Source organism: Lytechinus variegatus, chromosome 15, assembly GCF_018143015.1.
Source record: "Lytechinus variegatus isolate NC3 chromosome 15, Lvar_3.0, whole genome shotgun sequence".
In the NCBI taxonomy this organism is placed as follows: Eukaryota; Metazoa; Echinodermata; class Echinoidea; order Temnopleuroida; family Toxopneustidae; genus Lytechinus; species Lytechinus variegatus.
Genome location: NC_054754.1, coordinates 23,932,808 through 23,955,384, shown reverse-complemented (window position 1 = coordinate 23,955,384; position 22,577 = coordinate 23,932,808). Strand labels below are relative to the sequence as shown.

The 22,577-nt window shown below is 37.7% G+C and overlaps 1 protein-coding gene across 1 annotated transcript in view; it reads right to left on the bottom strand.

Moving 5' to 3' along the window:
* Positions 1 to 957: 957 nt before the first annotated feature.
* LOC121428861 (ADAMTS-like protein 2) overlaps positions 958 to 22,577 on the bottom strand; it is a 33,834-nt gene continuing 12,214 nt past the window's right edge. Inside the window, exons 2-17 of the mRNA XM_041625731.1 lie at positions 16,696 to 16,805; positions 15,206 to 15,272; positions 14,917 to 15,013; positions 13,989 to 14,143; positions 12,448 to 12,571; positions 12,037 to 12,117; positions 11,273 to 11,463; positions 9,635 to 10,352; positions 8,802 to 9,335; positions 7,784 to 7,910; positions 6,669 to 6,876; positions 5,368 to 5,511; positions 4,754 to 4,921; positions 2,586 to 2,783; positions 1,893 to 2,049; positions 958 to 1,518 (exon numbers count right to left, since the gene is read on the bottom strand). Of these exons, the coding sequence (XP_041481665.1) occupies positions 1,364 to 1,518; positions 1,893 to 2,049; positions 2,586 to 2,783; positions 4,754 to 4,921; positions 5,368 to 5,511; positions 6,669 to 6,876; positions 7,784 to 7,910; positions 8,802 to 9,335; positions 9,635 to 10,352; positions 11,273 to 11,463; positions 12,037 to 12,117; positions 12,448 to 12,571; positions 13,989 to 14,143; positions 14,917 to 15,013; positions 15,206 to 15,272; positions 16,696 to 16,805 (3,234 nt within the window). The 3' untranslated portion in view covers positions 958 to 1,363. The remainder of the gene's footprint in view (positions 1,519 to 1,892; positions 2,050 to 2,585; positions 2,784 to 4,753; positions 4,922 to 5,367; positions 5,512 to 6,668; positions 6,877 to 7,783; positions 7,911 to 8,801; positions 9,336 to 9,634; positions 10,353 to 11,272; positions 11,464 to 12,036; positions 12,118 to 12,447; positions 12,572 to 13,988; positions 14,144 to 14,916; positions 15,014 to 15,205; positions 15,273 to 16,695; positions 16,806 to 22,577) is intronic.

Here is a 22,577-nt window from a genome sequence, read left to right as displayed (position 1 = left end):
TTGTCACAAAAATTGTCATAAAATTTGTCTTATCTCTTTGGCGCGCACCAACAATACGCGGCTTTAATGCGCGTAATCCTTTTATACAAGCAAAAGATATGACAAAAGTTATGACAGGGGGTAGCAGTCATAAATTTTGTCATATCTTTTAGTACCAAATATCCCGATACCCTGCCGACTGAATGTCAAGCATATAACGATATCATTTAGATTAGATTGTGGTATTAGTTTCACTCATCATCCACGACAATTTTTAAAATAATTTTTTCATGCTACAATTAGTTAGGCCCTACATATTAATTTCTCTTTTTTTTCTCTGTTTCCCTTATTTTTCTACTTCTCCTCTAAAATCCTTCACAGCTCCCTGTCTCTCTTTGTAATTAAGCGCATCAATATTCGCGTAGTTGCGCGATGCCACCAACAGAATTGGGAATACCCCCTACCTGTCACGGGGCATTCCTATTGGCTAGAAGGGCTCCCACTGGGAACTAACGATGATTTTGATTGGATTGCTTCCGAAAAGATGGGCGGGAACTTTGAGAGATATGACAGGGAAAAGACAATGTTCAGAATACCGATTTGTGACAATCAATGCGGTGTCACATCTCGGAGAGAAATGACAAAATTTATGACAAAAGTTATGACAGAGTTACAGAATACCACCCCTGGATCCTACAAGGTCACTTACATGTATAATCAGTAAGCCTTTTTTAGTCTTTATTTTAACCAAAGTATTTTGATTGTTATATTGATATGATTATGATAAAAACAGCTTAAGGATGGATAAGTCAATACTACTTGAATCCGATGACAGTAATTCTTAAAAGGAATATCCTTCACAAAATGTTTCATTACCGGTAAATTAAAGCTCGCAGGGTCATTTGTTCCGGAGATTTTACTTCCAGAGTAGCCAAAGTATCAAAAGATATCGTTTGCTTAAATGTTATGGTGTATCAAGTGGTGTATGTTGCCAAGGCAGACAAAGTACATTCTATGTAAAGAGCTCCAAATCAAATTGTTATCAAAGAGTACAATTCTTCAATTAGGGGTATGAAAATGGCAAGAAATAGTACATGCAACCCTGTTGTAAACTTCTTGGCAATCCCTGTCAAGGTAGCTTGCATCTTTAATTCAATTAGGTACAAGTATGACAGCTGGAAATCTTCTTAGGCGCTTCAACTCTTTGGTGAGATTGTTCAAAATGTCCTGACTGACTGATTCACCTTATATCATTGATATTCAAACAAGAATAAAGTTTGTTGACTTCTGAATCCAATCCTATCAAGGTTAACTGCGGTTTAACAAGTCAATGAAATGTTCAATCAGACTGTCAGCGATCACAACGATGATGCCGGTGTTGAGGTCATTTTTGACTGCGAGACCCTGATCGTCCAGCGACATTCCGACATGACCTGCAACACTGCTTACTATATCGTGGAAACCGACAGAGATTTGCCTGAACGATGAGATCACAGTCGGCACTCTTGCTGTCATGGCAGTTATTCTCCCGGGAATTAGCTAAAACGAAACAATCAGATGTAAGATAGTTAAATTCCATTATATTTTTTTCTCTCAAAAATGATTGTAATACCTTGATAATCAATTTCCAATGTTGATCAGAGGGAAACAGAGTTTACATTCTCCCCAAACATTAACAATTAAAGGTAATTCCAGCAGGTCATGTTTAAACATATTACTTGCAGTAGTACGTTGAGAATGTGATTTATATGAGCACCAATAAGATGCAGAAATGGCAACTAACTTGATAAATTTATCTTTAAAATTTCTTGCTACAATGTAAAACGAGGTGTTTGTTCATTTCCCCATTTTAGAAAGCAAAGTAAGACAGGTTTCTTTTCACAGAAATTTTTCAATCCTCAATTCACACTTACCTGCATTTCTGGACACTATAGGTGAATGACAAGCTGGTTTGAAACATTCCCGACTTGAATTCGGCCTCAAGCTTGCATCGCACTGATCACTGAGCCGTCCTCCGATAAGACATCTGACCTCCCGAGTTTGCATCCCTTTACCGCATGTAACAGAGCACTGTAACAATAAGAAAAACACTAAAATCAGTGGTGGATGAAGAATAAAGTAAGACAATATGATGGAGGGGGAGGGGGAAGAAATGGCAAAGGCTCCGCCCATTTTTGTTATCTTTACTGGAGTTTTTGATTTCTCGCTCTCCTGAAGAGAATCCTCTCTTGGGGTTGAGGAGAAGAAAAGAGTGGTGAGATGAATGGATGGTGGCAGTGACAGTGATGATCCTTGGTAAAAATGGTGATAAGTGTATCAATGGTAATGGGGTTGATGGTATGGTACTGAGAAGTTGATAGTGACAATATTGAACACAATATTGATAATGGTGAAGATTAATTATCATGGCTTGTTTTCGTTGTCAGTGTTGTATTTGAAGATGATGATGGCATATTGTTGATGATAGTGATATTGAAATTGATGATGATTGTATTGTTTAAGTGAAGATGATGGTTAAAAAAAATCAATCAAGATAATTTATTTGACAATGAGGAGGTGGTCACTAACATCACGTACAATCAGCTAGAATCCTCTAATCAACTCACTGGTTTCCAGGCCGACGTCATCCAGTCCGCCGCACTTCTTCGCTGCTGCTGACAGTTGGGCATAACGCATCGCAACCTCTTGACAGGAGGGTTCAGCGAACAGGATGTATCAGGGTAAATGATGAGCTGGCCAGAGCGACTGATACCCTGACACACAACGGCTCGTCTATGGAATGAACTCTGACAGTCACCCTGGCACTGGGGGAGAAACCAAATGAAAACGCCAAGTCATGAGCGATGCTTGACAAGAGGTATATGTGCCTTCAAACTCACTTCGAATCAGAACCTCAGAAAAAATCGAGCGCTTTCTTGTTTAATAACAAAATGAAATAATTCTATCCTTGGTAGGACTCAACTCTTATCGACAATAGTTCTTGAGCATCATATCCAAGAACATATTGATTAGTTTTACCTCATTTTCGTCTCATATGTCCAGAAAATGTGAGATTATGGTTTGTATCCACTTGGTTACAAGCAAATTTTCTGATTGTCTATAATGGCTATCCCCACTCGATCTACTATCAATTTAGTCTAATTATACTGTTTGTTACAACCATCAATTCAGTCGGTTTGCAAGTCCCTATGCTAATGAGCAAATGAGCAAGATTTATCCAAGTCCTCTTGTGGCTAAATTCATGTCCATGCAAAATCTCGTGAATTGTGAGACTTTCTTGTTCAAAGAATTTTACCACTTTCTCCTTAAGTAAAATTGATTATTTTTTTACCATAAGAAAGAGTAAACATTACCCCTGTATAATAGTTATTTCTTTTGAATAAAATATTTTGATAAATAAGTGAATTTCAGGCCTGAAAAGAGGATTTTCTTCCTCTGTTTTCACTTGCAAAATTGTGCAAAATTTTGTGTTTTGGGCACAAATAATATTTATATCATCAAAAAGCTCAAACTTAATACTTTCTTACAAAGTCACTCTTGATATGTGGCACCTTTTAGATGGGTCAGCAGCCAGCTTTTTCCATCAAGATGCAAGACGAGATTTCTGAAATTTCTTAGTAACCTAACATCCAGAGTTCTGATTGGCTGAATAATGTTTTCAAAACAACAGGCGCATATAACTTGAAGAGATTACCACATGGTGTGACCTTGCAGAGGCCCAGTGTGGGGAACATTGGAATTTGCATATAATTTGAATATTTGTTATAAAAATTATATCATATTAAAGCTTAGATCTCCAGCTTCATGAAAATCGAAAAATCATTTGGGCTCAAACAAAAATTAAGTGTAAAAACAACAACTTTGTTGCATGAAAATGATTGCTTTGCTTCATGTTTTGGATAAAAAGTTTCACCTATACAATATCTTTTTAAAAATCCAAACACATGACCTGAAAGAATGACTTTTGTTCTTTTTAAAGATACCAAAAACATAAAATTTGGTCAATATTCAGAGCAGCAATGGCCGAATAAAAAGAGGTGCATGTTTTCGTCTGTGCCAAGCTCACTAACGATGCAAAATCCCTCTAGTCATGATTACCACTTGGATAAAAGAAGCTACTTTTTGAGGGCTTGCCTACTGACTGAATTGGTCCAATTCAGATTCAGATTCGGATTGATTTCCAACAGAAATGACATAAATATTGATGCAAATCATTTTTCTTACATTATAACAAATATATACAATACATTAATGATAATCATGATAATTAGCATATAAAGATACTACGAAACATATTATGATATATAGTTTGGATAGAAGATAAGTATCTGTGGAAATTGGGGATTCACTCAAAAGCATAGCATGTATAATGTGAACCCCCTAAAGAAAGAGAAAAAGACTGTGATTAAGCCCAATGACTAATTATCAGGTTTCAACTTCATCTACTTATTCTTTTTTCCCTTTGTCAAATGAAAATTTGGATCATAAACAGTTCATCTATTCATCAAACATAGTTAGTGTTAAATCAAGTGACTGAGATGAAATGGTTTTACCCTAACTGGAAAAGAGACAAAGTGGAAAATGGACTAATTGGCAATGAGACCACACGGATGAGAGAAGAGCTGACTGTAGAAAAACAGATCATGTAAGACATGTAAGACCTAACAAAAGATAGATAGGCGAGTGTAGACCAACTGGCACTAGAATACTTGCTCATGCTCAGATTATGCAAGGACACTAGGAAAATAAGCTACAGGAGGTATTAATGTCCTACCTGCCCCCAAGTTTGGGGTACCCACTTCGCTGGGCAGGGACGTCCACCGCAGATCTGTATGGAGAGAGGTTTCTCGACACCCTCACAGGATCGGTCCTGTACTCGGGTGTTGGTGGCCTCTGCGACGCAGAACACGCGGCGAGACTGAACGTCACATGTACCCGAGCACTGACAGATACACAATAGGAAAAATTACTGCACTTAGTCTGAGTCATATTTTTGTCACTAACATATACATGTATAATTAATTCACTAGATTGATGAATTAAAAAGATATTGACAAGCATCCTTCAAATTCTCAACTCCAAAATCAATACATGCAAAATGACAAATAAAACTTCCATGATTGCAATGTACATATAAAATAAGCTGGTAATGAAAAATATCTTTAATTTGCAAATAATAATGGACTTTACATTTAGCAATATCTCCCATTTTTGATCCAGGTTTTTTCCTTACCCTTGAAAGTTAAAGCTTACAATATGCCACATTAACTTCCGGGCCGCAATTGAAGCTCAAGTATTTTGAAACCAGCAACAATGTTCGGACAACAAATTCACCAGAATAAGGAGACCGTCATACTTCCAGAACAAATAATGAGAAATTTTATTTACCGGGCTCCATGACGTAGTAGCCCAGACGCAGGGAGTAGTGGTACATGATCGTCGAGACTCTGGTCGTTTTGCTGGATCACATCTGTTCCCTTCTGAGCATGACACCCGACGGGTTTCCTGACCTTCTCCACAGGTCTCAGAACACTGAGGGACACAATTGGAATGATCATTTTATTTATTAATTAGAAAATAGTTATTCAGGTACAAAAGATCAGCTTAAAACTGTTTTTCATCAATGACCTGATGAAAACATAAAGAACAACATAAATCATCATATCATACATGAAAAGTCAAAATCAGAGTAAAAGATAACAATGCTTGGTAACATAAATAAACAAATATTCTTACTTAAATGATAATATGAATCAAACTGAAATATTCAAGTTACCAAAAGGGAACAGTTACTAATTATGAAATTACCAATTGCATAATTTATTCACTGATAAAACGACACTGAAATGATAGTAGACAATGAAATAATTATGGCATTATAGAAAATCAAGTGAAACAACGACAATCAGTTATAAATGTACGTGTAAAACTATAAAATATCAAAGGGTTAAGATCATTACAAATAATAGCAACGTGATATCGATGTTAAAGAGGAATATCAGCCATAAAAAGACATCTCTTAGTACTAGAGAAGATGTTGATTTCCATATAACAATAAATACAATTAAAATATGATGGCTTGACATTCTCAATAAAAACCATTAGGTATCCAGTAAATAAATCTTACGCTGTTTACATTATAAACGACACAACACTTCCCTTGAAATTTTACACTTTTCAAAATGAATAGTACTTTCGTAACTATATAGTAAGAAAAACATCAACAATACAAGTGCTTAAAGTAACTGCATCCTTCCAAGTCTGATATCTTGGGGGAGGGGACAGGCAAATGTTGATGAAGATGACAAGGAGAAAAATCTATATTTTTAGTTTTATTTCTGGATTTAGAGCAGAATTTTGATTTATTGCATAAATTATGCATAAATCTGTAAAATAAATGTAATTGCAACTCTTAAAAAATCAGTGACAAAAGTTTACATGCTTTCATCGATTACACAATTGCCAACATTGTTAATATCAACTTTCGACACAATCGCATGGTTGATTATCAAGTGGGGGGGGGGGGCTATAAGGGTCAAGGAACAGTACAATCTATGACTAAAAGAAAATGAAAGAAAGATGCAAAAATTATAGCAGAGAGAGCGGGGGGAAGAGAAGAATATGAAGGACACAAAAGACTTAAGTATCAAACGTGAAAGGTGGACAGAATAAATGAAACACATCTTTACCCGAGACCATTCAGAGACAATCCACTGTGGCCCGCAGTCATTCTCATCACAAGGCATATTAATACTTGGTTTAGTGGTTTGGTTACATCTTTCATTGGGGACCGAAGAATCAAGACCCTGCCCCATCATGAGCCAGCAATGGACCGTACGAAACCGGAAGCTGGAGTCACAGTCTCCAAGGCAATTGCTCCAACTTCCAGCCTCCCACCTGTACCACACAAAACAGACAATTAGGAACTTGTATAGACATATGACTGATATGTATATCATTGTCTGCATACAAGTTCTTCGACCCAACTTGCAAGTGTCCAGAATTCTTAAGCTTAAGGTATAAACGTGCATCATGTCACTTTCATAGAAGCAACACATACTTTCTTGTATCTAATACATGTTTACATATTATTAAGAACTTCTCACAGACATTACATGAGACAGCCAATCAAAGAATGTGCACAGCCATGGATCAAGAGCTGGAAGTTATTTTTGTCATCAAACTTTCAACCTACCAACCATCTTTATTTCAAGCTTTTGTGACTTAATAACGTGTACGTTTTAGCCAGGGGGGGGGGCACTGCCATTGAAATATGGACAGCATCTGTGAGTAAACATAAACACAGAAAAAAGGTATTTTTCTGGGGTAGTCGTGGACCACAAATAGGGTGTCAAATACACTAAAAATGAGAAAAAGAGGCCCTCTAAATCACACTAAACCTAAAACACAAAAAGGGTATTTGCACTGACTGGGGACCTACTGTAACAAGATCCATGCATGGAAATTCCTTTAAACCATCTCAATAAAAAGCCTGATAAAATAGTCCAAATTCAAAATTAAATTGGATAGTATATATAACCCCAAATCTCAAACCTGAACCCAAATCCCGAATACACAAAGTGATTGTGTAAAAATGGAACCATCCTGGTTTAGGGTATGTCTGAATGATTAATGAAATCCATGTTTAGGGTTTGCAATCTTGGACATCTGCACAAAATCCATGTTAAGGTTGTGCTAGCGGTATGCCCTTGAATCATCTTCAAGGAGTTTTTTCAGGATGATTATCAAGGGCGTTGTCCACTCTTCAATGGGAGCGACCCCCCCAACCTCCACCAGCCATTACCTGGGCTCACATGGTTTTCCCCTGCACTCTTTGGCAATGACGTCAGGTTTGGTATCGATATCACATTTCGTATCGTCCACTTGCTCCTCATCACCATCAACACAGTAAGCATAGTCCCGAATAATGCCTGATGAGTAGAATTATTGAGCAAAATGTATAAGCAATTCTTTCCATATTAATCATGTTGATACAGACTTTACGTTACGGTAAGGGAAAGTTCCAGAGAACACTTAATACCACAAGAGAACTCAGTAGAACAAGACCGATCAACAAAAGTAGTTCCCCTCTTCCCATACAGCAACAAGAATTCCCACAGTTTCCTGCAATTTCATGGCATTATTTAGAATAAAATAGTGTTGAGAAAAAGGCAACAAAACCCTCGTCCATGCACTCTATTATGTTAACACATTACCTGTACACATGTACTTGACTGAATTCTACTCTAGTATTAAGCATTTTCAGGAACAGCCCTGTCCTGTAACATTAAGTCCTAACTTGACTGGCTAATCTGATGGTTATCACTGCTGTTCATTTTCTTACTTTTATGGAAAAAATGACATGTAAAGACCAATTGTAAGCATTCCCATACCACTTGTGTTACCATCAGGTAAATGATAACAATCTCCATTATCTCTATGTTCCCCTCCTCAACTGTGTCAACTACCCTATTCCTTCTCCCAGGTTGACTAAATCATGAATATTTAAATTGTAAGTACTCTGTAATGTGATGGGACCTTATCCATGCATACCTTAATATTACTTTGTTACTCTCAATCTAATTTGACTATTTATGTACCTTGTGCAAAGGCCACCAAGAGTTCTCTTGAACAATAAATCAGGCTCTTCTCATATCAGGCAGTTGAGCACAGGACTTTAACCAAGCAAGATCTACCCATATTACCTCTGTACTTGTGCTATATGTTGGACAAGAATCGCAAATACTGTGAGCTTACAAATCACAAAATGTAGATCCTACAACTGGTGGCAGCGGTGGGATGAAAGAAGAAAGAATACCTACCTCTGCCACAAGTTGCGCTACATGGCATCTTTGATGTGATTCGCCAAAAGTATTTTGGTGGGGGCTGGGTAGTGATAGCTATCGTAGTCATTGGCTCAGTAGTGGCTGTTGTTGGATTTGATGTAATGGCATCAGAAGTGAGGAACGTGGCCATCTCGTAGGTTGTCTGGATCTCTGTCTTCATATTGGTCGTAGATGGTGCTGTCGTCGTGGTGTACCTCCTCGTAGAAGATGCTCTTGTTGAATATCCCAATCCATTCTCGATGTCAGAAGATAAGAAATCATCGTAATCAGATTCTGACATGTCAAGATCTTCCGGGACTTGAGATTCGAAACCGAGTTTGTTGTCACCCTCATGCTGCTTGACGATGGGCTGGTCGATGATCACGTCAATGACCACGTCACCAGCATGCCTATATTCTTCGGTCTGGAGGTCGACTGTAACCATCTCTGGAGTAATTGACTCCTGGGAAGGGTGTGCAGGATTTGAAGGAGAGTCCTCAGTTCTATATGGCGGGCCGTATGGTTGCCCCTCTGATTAACCAAAATAAAAATGAATAAATCTTCTTTTAGGAACAATGACTTAAGATAAACACTGTACTGCCACCTTCACTTTACCAAGAAGATAAATCAAATGGAACCGAGTACATTTGAACTAATTGGACCCACAAAATACTGATAACATGGCCTTTTATTTTTATTTTTACAGTTGTAATTATGTCCCTATAAAATATATTGTGAATCATCATCCTCATCATCATCAACATCAGTAGCAGCAGCTTACAAACGGGACATAACATTCATCATTAACGGAAAATAGTTTAAATGTTTACCTCCGTCTTGCCTTACGCCATCATTCTTGGGCCAAGTATTGCCTGCTTGAACACCGTCCGTCTCGAGGACAATTTGGCCTCTATCAGCGGCCCCTTCCAGTGAGGCTATCTCTGGCCAACCTCTGGGCCATTCTGGATCCATCCCCTCCGGTCCCTCACCCCACGGGCCAACCACAGGACCTTCCACATGGCGTATCGGAGCTCGGAAGCTGATGTCCTGTGTAGTGTTTCTTGTATGCACATCATCAAGCACACGCGAGGTGTTATGTGTACTATTTGTTTGAGCTACACTACTTTGTGCATATTCCTCCAATCCTTCTTCAGGTTGTTGAATTAGAATTAAAGGTCTTTGAGTTCTTGAATTCTTTCCAACAGTAGTGTCATTTACACGAACATTAATACCAACATCCTCATCGAACAAGTCTACGTTTGTCCTGTTAACGACATCAACTTTAGCTGTAGAGCTCTCTTTTGATAGCAATGGACCATCTAGATTTATTTCACTCATATTTACAGGATACAAAGGAGGATTAATATTTTCTGTTTCTAGGAGTGACTCTACAGCTTCAAAGTGCCTTGGTATACTAGTCGTTGAGTTTGTTAAACTTTGATGAGGCTGCGAAGAGTTTTCAGACGAGGGTGTTTGCGTTGATGTCTCAATAGGAATAACGTATTCGTATTGTAAGGTGTTTGACGAACCATCTTTTAAGTTGAAGATCTATTAAAGTGAAGAAATAATATTCTTTCTTAAAAAGTTTCCCATTTTAAATGTATATAATACATTTAAGATGTGGAACATACTTTTGTTAGATTACATCATATAATTGAAAAAATACTTAAATGGGAACTGTCCTTCAAGTAGGTCAAACAGAAGCGAATCTTCTTAAAGACTAATGTACTTCATATTAAGCTTTGACCTTAATAAATATAAATCTAGTTTAAACAGAATTGATTAATCATAACATCAGAAGTTTGATATGAATTACAATTATCGAAAAATGTGAAAAATCTGTGATAGTTTTTTTTTCTTGAATAACATATTTTGCTGTAAATGTGATGGAAGTGGGTATAATGAAAATATTTAAGACTACATGATAAACAAGTTGCATTCTAGGTAAGGGATCAGGGTCTGTTGGAGCATCAAACTTTTCCTTTAATGGAAGAAAAAAAATTCAATTAAAAACCTGGTATGAAAAAGCCTCAGTAATGTGATTGTTCCTCGCCTATCAGAATTATTCAATATACTTGGGGGTATATTTTGCATTACTATACTATTGTTTAAAAGTATTTTCAACTCCAAAGTTTCTTTAATATTTATTTGCAATTTAATTTTTGGCTGTACCGGTATATAAAAAATACTTATAATACATTATATTGTAACATCTGAAAACAAATAAATGAATTGAATTAATTGAACTGAAAACAAGGTAGGCATTTCATAAAGCTGTTCGTTACTTGCGAGTGACAGGCGACCCTTTCTTAATAGGAACTTTATCAACACTAATGAAAATCTTGTGTGTATCATTTACCAAAAGACAGGATCACCAGTCGCATGTAAAGTCACTCACTAGTATAAACATCTTTATGGATCATCTACCAGGATGACTTTAATAGGTAATGGAATCACTTATAACCCACCTGTAAATGAAGAGTTTCATTAAGTGGTCCCCTGGCAGTGATAATTTCTCTTTCTTCCCAATGTAAACCATTGAATATATTCCTTCTTTGGTAGCGTATTCCAGAACTAGCTGCCTGGAGATATTTTGAGAATTCAGTTTCTATCCTGAAGTTGCCATTGAGCAAGTAATCGCCATTGAAATTTCTCAGTGCTGGAATGGTAAATTTTCAGATAAATGTTTTAATTTCTCTTCAATCAAAAATTCAAATAGGCTAAGATGCATTGACACATTAAATGTACAGATAATATACAATAAGTCCTGCGGCTGTCCAGGATGAATAGACTCCATGCAAGCAGTGCTGTTTCATATTCTTTGAATTCAAATTCAAGTGAACTTACAAACATAAATAATTAACAGTAAATTTGAAAAAAAAATCTGCATCTCATTACAATTTTTTTTTTATATATGGTGAGACCAAAACCTGCGGCTGGCAAGCATTTATGATATTGAGAAACAAATAGCATTATTATTAATGTAGTCTGTGTGAACATTGCTTGTTCATTTCATCAATTGGGAATAAACCAGATAATTAAGAAGTCATAAGAGAAACATAAATTTGAAATTTGATTATATATGATTATATTGATTATATACTGCTTGAAAAATCAAAATGCATATTTTAGACAATTTAATGATTTAAATGAGGATGCAAAAGATGCTTTTTTATTTAAAAATGTAATACTTCATAACATGAAATATATGAAACTTTTATTTTCCACTCACCTAAATAAGTCCTCACACTACGAATTTCGGATATCTTTATATTTGTTGCACCAACTGGAACTTCTATCAAATCAGTGTAGCCTACAGAGAAAAGAAATACAGTAAAGTCCACATGATCATTAACCCAACAAAACTTAACACATATTTGCACAAATTTCTAACAGCATTTAGAACATGAACATCAATTTTGTTCAATATATTTTTTTCTTTCCAGATGCTACGTAATGATAATAATATAGGAGCAGTATCTTATTCTACTACTAATCTCTTTTATAAATGTTTCAGCAATATTTGATATAGTTTTGTTGATCAATCATTATTTGTGAAATATATATCATACTATCATATAAGCATTTCTTAAAGACATTTTTGTTTGAGATATAACCTGGGGATGTAATATTAAAGGCTTACCTACTTGTAGATTCTCAGAGATGATTTCACTGAAGACCACGGTACAGGAGCTCCCGTCGCCGCCGCATACACCGCATCGGTCTGGATACCTAGTTGAGTTCAAGTACCCATCACAGCCAACGCTCTGAAAAACATAAATAAACAAAGAAATGTTATTGCGAGCCATTTATGGGCATGGGAGCTCATGGTAGAGCACCTGCCAAAGTGAACAAGAGGTCGTGGAATTGACCCCCGCAGAGTCATCCTAAGAATTTACAATTGGGAACTTCTGTCTTCTTGTCAGGCCCCTTTCGTAAAAGAATTGAGAAGGGTTATAATAATATGTTATGTTATATATAGCTTCCTTCCAATGCTATCAGGTGTCGCCCCCTTTACTTCACAAAGAAGTGAGAGAACATCACATATTCAGGCTGATTAAGAAGTCCCAACAGGATGGCCAGCAACTTCTGCATACCCACAAAACAAAACCGAACTTCTTCGCACGTGGCATCCCTTCAGCCGTCATGCAGCATCATCAGTTGACTCCAACTGCTTCAAATTGAAAGAGAACGATTGGAAATAAAATGAGAAAAACATCTTGGAAGTAACCACCAACTCTGGTTCTAAGATGCTACTTCAAGCCGAACTCCTCCATGAAGAGTGGGTCACTCTTTGAACCGTTTACGCTGTGACATCAGCTGTTTCTCTAACAACAGGACATCTGTCAGCTGCCTGCCTGCCAATGCAGAAGCCTTAAGAAGCTGCACACCACAGATAGTTTCAAGTGTGCCAATCTAGAACGACCAGGTAAGAAGAAGTTGACCTGGAAAACCAAACCACCAATGGTAAGGATACAGTCACTCTGTGACTAAGTGTGTAAAACTATAATAATAATAATACCAACATGCTTATATAGCGCATATCACTGCCAAATGCGTCCCTATGCGCTTCATTGGATATTATTACCCTGGCTTTAGCCCCGCAGCCTTTTACAGCGCGGTGGCATTTCAAGGAATAAATTCCTGCCAGGTACCCACTTACCTCACCTGGGTCGAGTGCAGCACAATGTGGACGAACTTCTTGCTGAAGGAAATTACGCCATGGCTGGGATTCGAACCCACGACCCTCTGTTTCAAAGTCCGAAGACTAATCCACTGGGCCACAACGCTCCACAAGTGTGTAAAACTATAGTATAACTATCTGATATCTCATACAAAAGAGGAATGACAATCACTGAAATCATATGTCATCTTTTAAGTGCACAAGACTTGGACATATATACACATGTGATGAAATACAGTAAAATACATCATCATTGGCTTTTCAGAGTCTATGGTTTATTTCAAATAAAAACAAATCATCGCTCATATAAGACAATACGGTGATTAATCAGTAGAACAGTCAGGTGAGCATTTCATGAACAGTTATGACAGAGCTCTTTGCACTGATGATTATTATATGCTACTGAGATGCTTGTGTCTAATTGGCTAAGAGAAAATTTGCCAGTGAAAATCCGTGTTAAGATACTTCATGAAACGCTCCCCAGGAGTCCAACAACTTACCCAGCATGTCCCCTCAATGCAGACCCCGGTTTCTGGAACCCCATTTCTGAACCTGGCACACCTGGTCCCCGATGGCACCCCATGTTCTACGACTCGTACCTCCCCTTGGTTATGTTCATTGTAGCAGGCAAGAATACACGGGCTGTGACCATCCCCTGGACAGGATAAACAGTAAAAAGCAAGTTAAGATCAGACACCCTGAATATGGTAGGCACAAATTCTGCAGATTTGGTCAGTTTATTGCTCTCTACTAATATATCTATAAGCCTTTAACACTCCCCATCAGCATTTTCTTGAATCTCTTACAAATAATTAGATGAAGATGTGTGGGATTGGTCTAAGAACTGGTTTACCCATTTGGCCAAGAGATCATCTTCCCTTCAGCTTAGATGAAATGGAAATCAGACCAACTAAAGCATGTTAATATTGCTCGGAAGTGTCATAAAATCTTTCAGCTTTGAGAGCTAGTGCCAGTGAGATAAAATGTAAACTTGGACATAAACTGACTAAGCAAGAATGAAGCTGTTATGACCAATCTAGAAACTTGACAAAGTTGGGTAAGACCGTGTGGGTGTTTCATAAAGCTGTTCGTAAAGTTGTGAAAGACTTTACGCACGACTTGAACCGGTTCTTGGGTCATAACTAAATTACATAGGGATATCACATAGCACAAGAAAGGATCACCAGTCATGCGCAAAGTCATTCGTATCTTACGAAGAGCTTTATGAAACACCTACCCGATGGTAAAGAAGGGCTCATGTAATGCCTTTCCTGATGTTTTATCACAAAGAAGATATCCTATCATAGTCAGACATCTTGTCAGATAAGAAAAGTTGATACGCTTTCCAGGTGGAATGAGACAAAGCATTCATAAACACACAGGATGGGATGCACTTAATGATTCCTGTATTTTCTTGTTGATACTTACTCTCTGAAGGATAGTAAGCCTTCCATCTTTCACCAGGAGGAGCAATCTCCTGACAACGAGCAGCACGATATCCTAAATCAAAAGAATTAGGACAATTCTGCAAAAAAGAGAACAAAATCAGGATGAAATAGATGGTTTCTAGACCTATTGTTTTTTCCAGCATAGATCTATACATCTGAAAGAAAATTACGGTGGCAACAATAAATATTACTAGTACATTGTCCAATAAATTTTCAGATATTTTCTTAACTAAAGCAGTTCACATGACCATATGAGAAAGGTTTCTTACCTGTATTCTGCAAAGTCTGTACTCTTTTTGATAACCAGCACAGTTTTCAGGGGCTACCTCGTTACTCCTGAAAGTAAGAAAGAAAAAATGGTACATCTACTTTTCCTTTCAAGAAGAGTTACATTCCATATTCTCCATAAGAATGAATAATGATCAAGTTTTAACAAGGAAGTTCACCCTGGTGTAAATAAAAAAGTGGATTTTTGACATCATATGCAAGCAGCTCTCCATTGGTCAAGTGATAGAAATATCATAAAATGCCATTTTCTAAAGCAAGATAACTATTCTACTTGTGCATTAATGATATCATGACACATATCATTTTAAAACTGCTTCTGATATAAGTAAAATATAGTGATCATAAACCATTAATCATGGGAATTTCTACTATATGATTTAAGATTGGGGTGGCTGCTTGCACAATTTTGATGTAACAAATTCAAATCTTTTTAATATTCATAACTTTATTCATATATGATGATTTTTCTCTCAAAGTTTCACCAATAAATTTCCCTATTTTCTGTATTCTATATCTTTAGAGGGTGAACTCCCCTTTAATACTTACATATAGATATATCTATTTTCTATTTGCGGTCAATAATTTATCAAGAAACTTCATACTTCAATTAAGAATACAACTATTTTTATCACGATAACCTGTGGGTAGGTAGAATCTATATGTACTGATAGATTTTACACTGGGATTAACTTATGGGGTTGCTTGAATGATCGTTTTTTTCAATTTGAAATTGAAGCTTAAAATTTACCTATTAAAAAGGACTTATTTTGGCAGAAGTTTCAATAAAACAAAAATCGTGCAATTAAAGCTTCGATCATCTTGGATCATACCCGGCCCCCCACTCAGGGGTCAGAAGGACCGCACGCGTGTTCCCAAAATGTCTGGTAAAGGGGTACTTTTTTGCGGGACAAGCCTTGCCCGCGAATTGTAAAAAAGGGGGTGTATTTGTATTTTCACCCGAAGATTTCTTTGGACTCCTGGGGGGCGTTTCATGAAAGGACTTGTCGGACGTTTTATCTGACAAGTCCCATTTTATCCGACAGTTACCATAGGAACTGTGCCTCTCAGCCAATCAAAATCATGGAAAGAGGTCAGATCTGACATCTTGTCAGATGAAAATATTGATGAAACGCTCCCCAGAGAAATTTTAAAAGGGGGATATAAAATATCTTGAATAACATAGAAAAATTGATCAAATTTCTGCTAGGTTTGAAAGCTCATTCAGGATTATTTCATTTTGAAAAGTAAAGTAAGGACCTTTTGATGGAATGAGAGCTCACCTGAGATTACATTCACTACACTGAGCAGTGTTCCAGATTTAGGGGGGTCTCCAAGGCAAAAAAAGCCTGGAAAAAGCCCTCGAAAGGGGGGTTCATAAATTTTGGCAAACCTTCGATGGGGGGTGCTTAAAGGAAGGGAACGAGCATAGGCGTACCCTAAATAACACTGAGTGAGGGGCTGGGGATCATACCTTTCATCGAGGCAAACCCGTCGTCTACCCTCGACTCCAGTCCCACATGAAGCCGTGCAAGTCGTCCAGAGACCATAGTCACTCCAGTGGAAGTTGCCCGCGGGTACTGGCTAAGGGAAGGAGGTGGGGTGCATGAGGGGGTTTGGTCAAGTAGGAGTGGCCAATTCCGGGGCCAATTGGGAAGTAGAAGTGGAAGACAGGAAGGGGGGGGGGGTCAGAAGGGAACATTGAAGCAGTCGATGAATCAATAAAGTGATCAATCCATCAATCAAAAATGAGAAGAGTTTTGGGCGAATAGGGAAGGGGGAAAACAAAACAAATGAGAAGAAAAGTTACTCTATTAACACTTCATATTCACTGCTCAACATACAAGTTCATTGAGAAAACTTTTCTTTTTTCTGACGAAGAAATACTTGACAAAAAACGATGAATAATGAAACTATAAAATGTAACTATAAAAAAAGATCTTATATTAAATTTTTGACAATGCATTGTGAGCAGCGTGGGCGCGTCCTTCATTCGACTCGGGAATTGTTAGTGAGGGTATACATACATGGTTGAACTATCTTTGCTACTCTCGGAGCGACTGGATAAGTGAATTACATCCATGCTTCAGCTAATGCGTGAAAAAGGCAGTGATTGGTTGTTAACAAGCTTGGACTATCTTGTATCTTTTCTCAATAAAACCGATTTTCATAAACCGTGTCCCGACCGTGTCTGTACCGCGCCTATCAAAAATTATTTCGTGACAAAGCAGACGATAATCCCGTCTCGGATTGACAACAGCGGGCTCACGTGGGCAGAAAACAAATGGGAAGTTTACTCGAGAGACAAGAGTAAAATTGTTCAGAATCACAGTTGTGCCTATCTATTTTTAAGATTGTTTGAGTGAAATTGCCAAATGCCAATAAATGCAATATTTCGCTATAAAATAATAGCCCAGACATTCAATAAAGCAAACCAACGAATCCGCCACCTCAAAAGCCACCTATAATAAAGACAGCAAAATATCAGCTAGTGATCATTCCATAACTAAACCAAACAATCACCCACTTACATAGCAACCCACTGCCCCATCAAATAAATAACAAAATAACTACTTTTATTGGTATTAAAGCGATACTTTCATCATGTTAGGTCCAGTTTGGTACCTTGTGAGAAGAGGAAGTTATACGTTCCTCAAAGCGAAAGAAACCTAGAGAAAGATTCACAAAAGTGCACACAGTCTACTTGTAGGCTACTACCAGTTACTGAAATGGACTGGGGGGGGGGGGGGGGTGACTAGTTTCTGTGACTTTCCCCTCAATTGAGGAAAGTGTATTCCATCTCATTTCAAGAAAATGAGCTTAATCTTAATCATGTTAATTTGAGTTTGATTTGAATCGATAGCATCTGTTTAAAAAAAGGGCCCTGGTATAAACCTTTGTCATTACTGGCGGATCGGGGGGGGGGGGGGGGGGACAAAGCCGGCCCCTAACCCCCCTTGAGAGGCACAATTAAAATTGTCATGTAAAAATTCCGTTAAAACAGAAGTGTGCCCTCCCCCCCCCCTCTGAAAGTCAATACCTTTTTTTTAATCATTTTTTTTTCTTGTCAATTTTTTTCTTGGACGAAATGTCCTTATTTCTTTGTTGAAAACCCTTTTTTTGCGTCTGTCAATTTTTTTCTCGGGGAAAATGTGGCCCCTTTTTTTGGAAAATCCTGATCAACCCCTGTTTATCATCTATAAAAAACACAAAGCGACCGAATGACCGATAAACCACCGAAGCCAAAATAACCAAATAAGTAGTAACCAACTAATCTTCAACTAATCAAAATTAGCAGGTCATACATTCATCCAATTTATCAAATTAAAACAATCACATCTATCTGATCACTTTTAATGCGGGAGGCATCTTGTCATAGTACTAAAAAAAACCATGAAAACCTCGATTTTTGGACCAACGTAAGTTTTCAGTGATTTCCTGCAGTAGCTAATGTTTCCGTGTAATCCGAAAGTAACAAGAGGAATAACAGACCTTCACTTCGTTTGGTGTTGTGTGATTCAAAAGCACACCTTTCATTTCAGTACATTGTATTTTATAATGTTAGTAAACGGTATTCCCATCCTCGCCCACACAAAGGCAGCATACTTCAATCTTACAAAATAATGTTGTAAGGCATGCTATTTCTGAACGGACTCGGTCATGTTGAGAAATACTACCAGAAAATATTATCAGCGGTTAACAGATAGTTTTTTGAAAAAGTGATTATATTTCAAATGCAGGGAATATGACCACCTTAACAATCAGCGGAGTGAGTGAATGCGATAAATGTTTACAGTGACATTTCAAGGTCTTCCCCACAGTCTTGAAAGCGCAACAAAATGACAGCCATTCTAAAGATGAGTGATTATTATCGGAATGTGACGTTCAACTCGCCAAGCTTCTGGTTGCCTAGCAACAAGTCAGATCAAACTTTCCTTTTCCTTTTTAATTCCTTGTAGCATAACCGCATAATTCGGGGTAATCGGGTGATATTTATCACTATCAATCATGTTCTTGTTCTGGAATCTTAAAATATTCGTTTTCTGCACGATACTGCATGTTAAGAACGTTTAAAGCATCCGTGAGCCACCCGTTAGACAATAATAATATCAAAAGGACTTGCCAAATGTGGAATATGGTTGGATATTTCTATGGCTAGACCAAAGAAAATTGACAGATATGGGTTAAAACCAAATGCATGCTTATCAGCAAATGTTAGAAATCTATATGAAAATGAGCCAAGGAGAACTAGAAGCCAGTATATTTGAATGAGGGTGTAGACATGGGTGAAAATAACCGATTGCGGTGTATGTGTGGGACAGCGGTTGGAGTCATTTCGCTGTCTTTTGTTGTAGTATGGATGGAACATGGAGGAAAAAAATAACTCCCTGGTTGGATTGATTTATGTGAGGCTAGTTCAACGATATACAGTATGTGAACCTTACATGACTTTGGTTGCATATTCTGAATATTTCCCGATCATGCACACCTGTTCGCGAGTTCAACGTGATAAAATCAACAGAGTAGGCCTACTGTTTTCATTAGACTTTTTTTCTTCCCAAGATGGAAGATTTCATTTTTACATCCATGACATTTGGTGTAAAGTCTTTCAAATGCTGATTTATGATCACGCTCCACAAACATCTAAAAATGTAAACCAAAGTGTATGGTCTATCATGATTCTGATTGTCGCCCATCGTTCTCAATTCCATGCAGGTTGATTCCAAGGAATGTTCCAGGTATCTTAAAATACGCAGCATGACTTACAAACAACTATAATATGGAATGCCAAAATGATATTTGGTGGTGGTGGTGATTTTTTACCTGATTGCTAAGAAAGCATGAATGCTTGTAAGCAAGCAACCAGAGGACCGACGGCTTAAGGTCCCCTCCGAAGGACCTGGTACTGAGGATTAATGCCTTACCAAAGGGCACTAGCGCACCAAGTGGGAATCGAACCCGGGTCACCGGAATACGAATCCCCCGCTCTACCGACTGAGCTATCGCGCCTCCACTATGCAGAAGTTTCTCCCTCTTTTCCGCTTCTGTTTATATTAATATAGGCATATTTGTTTTCTTTTCATTCATTTGATTTTACCCCGATGATTGCATCTCGAAAAGCTTCAGATGTACGGACAAATACCATGTCCGTGTCTAATGATATTTTCAAATCTTGATTTTCCCTCAAAATTAAAGGACAAGTCCACCCCAACAAAAACATGATTTGAAGAAAAAGAGAAAAATCCAACAAGCATAACACTGAAAATTACATCAAAATCGGATGTGAAATAAGAAAGTTATGACATTTTAAAGTTTCGCTTAATTTCACATAACAGTTATATGCACATCCTGGTTGGTATGCAAATGAGGAGACTGATGACGTCATCCACTCACTATTTCTTTTGTATTTTTTTTTATGAAATATTCTAATGTTCTCCTCATTATTAAGTAAAACAGTGATTAATTCCTCCCTGAACATGTGGAATTGGCTTTGTTTAATACTATATGGTTCAGTGAAGTTGGTCCCTATGGTCAAATCTGTAAAAAATGAAATATTGTATAATTCAAACAATAAAAACAAAAGAAATAGTGAGTGATGGACATCATCGACTGACTCATTTGCATGTCACTGAGTTGTGCATATCACTGTTTTGTGAAAAATAAGCGAAACTTTAAAATGCCATAACTTTCTTATTTTACATCCGATTTTGATGAAATTTTCAGTGTTATGCTAGTTTGATTTTTCTCTATTTATTCAAATCAATATTTTGCTGGGGTAGACTTGACCTTTAAGTATGAGCAACCATAAAGATCTAGTCTGACCGTACTTGCAATGATGATTGAATTAGCTACTGAATCAGCGAAATTAAACTTTCAATAGTTACTGTTTTTTTTAATAACATATATATGATAAACTAAACAGTAGGCATGGTAGGCATGATATTTCCACTGTGCCCCATATATCATTTGGCGTGCCATACAGCATATTTCATTTTCCCCATATTAAACATAAATCCTGAAATAAGTTACGATCGATTGCTGGTCTGTTATTATGCAACAAAGCGGTCATAGGTGCCGTGGCCGATTGGTCTAAGGTGCCTGGCTATACATGGAAAGTCCGGGGTTCGATCCCCAGCCACGGCACCTATAGGGCCCATATGCTCTTTACCCTGCTTTCAAATAAAATGAAATGCTTTACGCATTATCGCTAACTAGGTGTGCACTTGTTTTTTTTATTTCAAATAAAAAAACCCCAAATATATCAACTTGCTGAGACCTCATCAGAATATCAGAATTAATCCATTTGCAAGTGAAAATTTTCAATCGATTGCACATGCTTCGAGAAAGATCATTTTAGTGATGCTTAAACCATAGAACTATTCTCAAACTTTTCATCATGCATGCATACATGCATGTAGGCCTAATGTAGAGATGGTTGGAAAAGGTGATGTAGTTACCAACCTTTTATTCGCAATGTCGGCCTACATTACAATCAGATCTAAAAATGTGAAAGTGTTGAAAAGGAAGCTGTTTTCGGAAATGATTATATAATAGTTCCGTCGACAGTACTAATGGGCATATCGAATAGGACTTTTCAGGATATATGACATCGAAATGATGCAACAAGCGATGGAGGTACCTGGTCAATGAGGAAAACGATCTAACAAGGTATTTCAACAAAAGTTTATTCCATCAAAATGTTCGACACTCCGCGTCTTTTTCATTCAGACAACTATCTACAATAATCATTTCATATATGAATAACATTTACAGATACACAAGTTTTAGTTATTTGCTTGAAAGTGGGCCTACAATAATTATTCATTCTCACTGAGTCACTGAGCCAGACTTTGTAATACATTCGCGTAGCCTACCTGTATGAGAATTAGGAGTCCTTTTTTGATGCACGTGTACACGGCGTGTTTTTCGGTCGTGTACACGGCGTGTTTTTCGGTCGTGTACACGTGTACACGTTGTAAACACTGAGTGAGAGTGAGTTACAGTATGCAGAGCTACCAAGTCTCACGCATTGTGCGTGAGACTCACGCATTCAGGGTCCGTCTCACGATCTCACGCATAGCACCCATTTTTCTCACGCATCGGGACCCGACAGAAAAAAAAGAGAAAAAGTAGCATTATTCGCCAGATTATACGACTGGCCGACCGCCTTCGCGTCCAGCCCGGCACGCGAGACGAATCGAGAGTGCACGTCAGCGCACAGCTAGTACGTGATACGATGAATCGCGTGCGTGCATCGCATAGTTTTGAAGCCCATTTCTCATGCGCGCGCGCCTTTTCGCAACGTACGAGTGTAAGTACTGGCCGCGCGCGCACAGAGACGTCGAGTCATGAAAA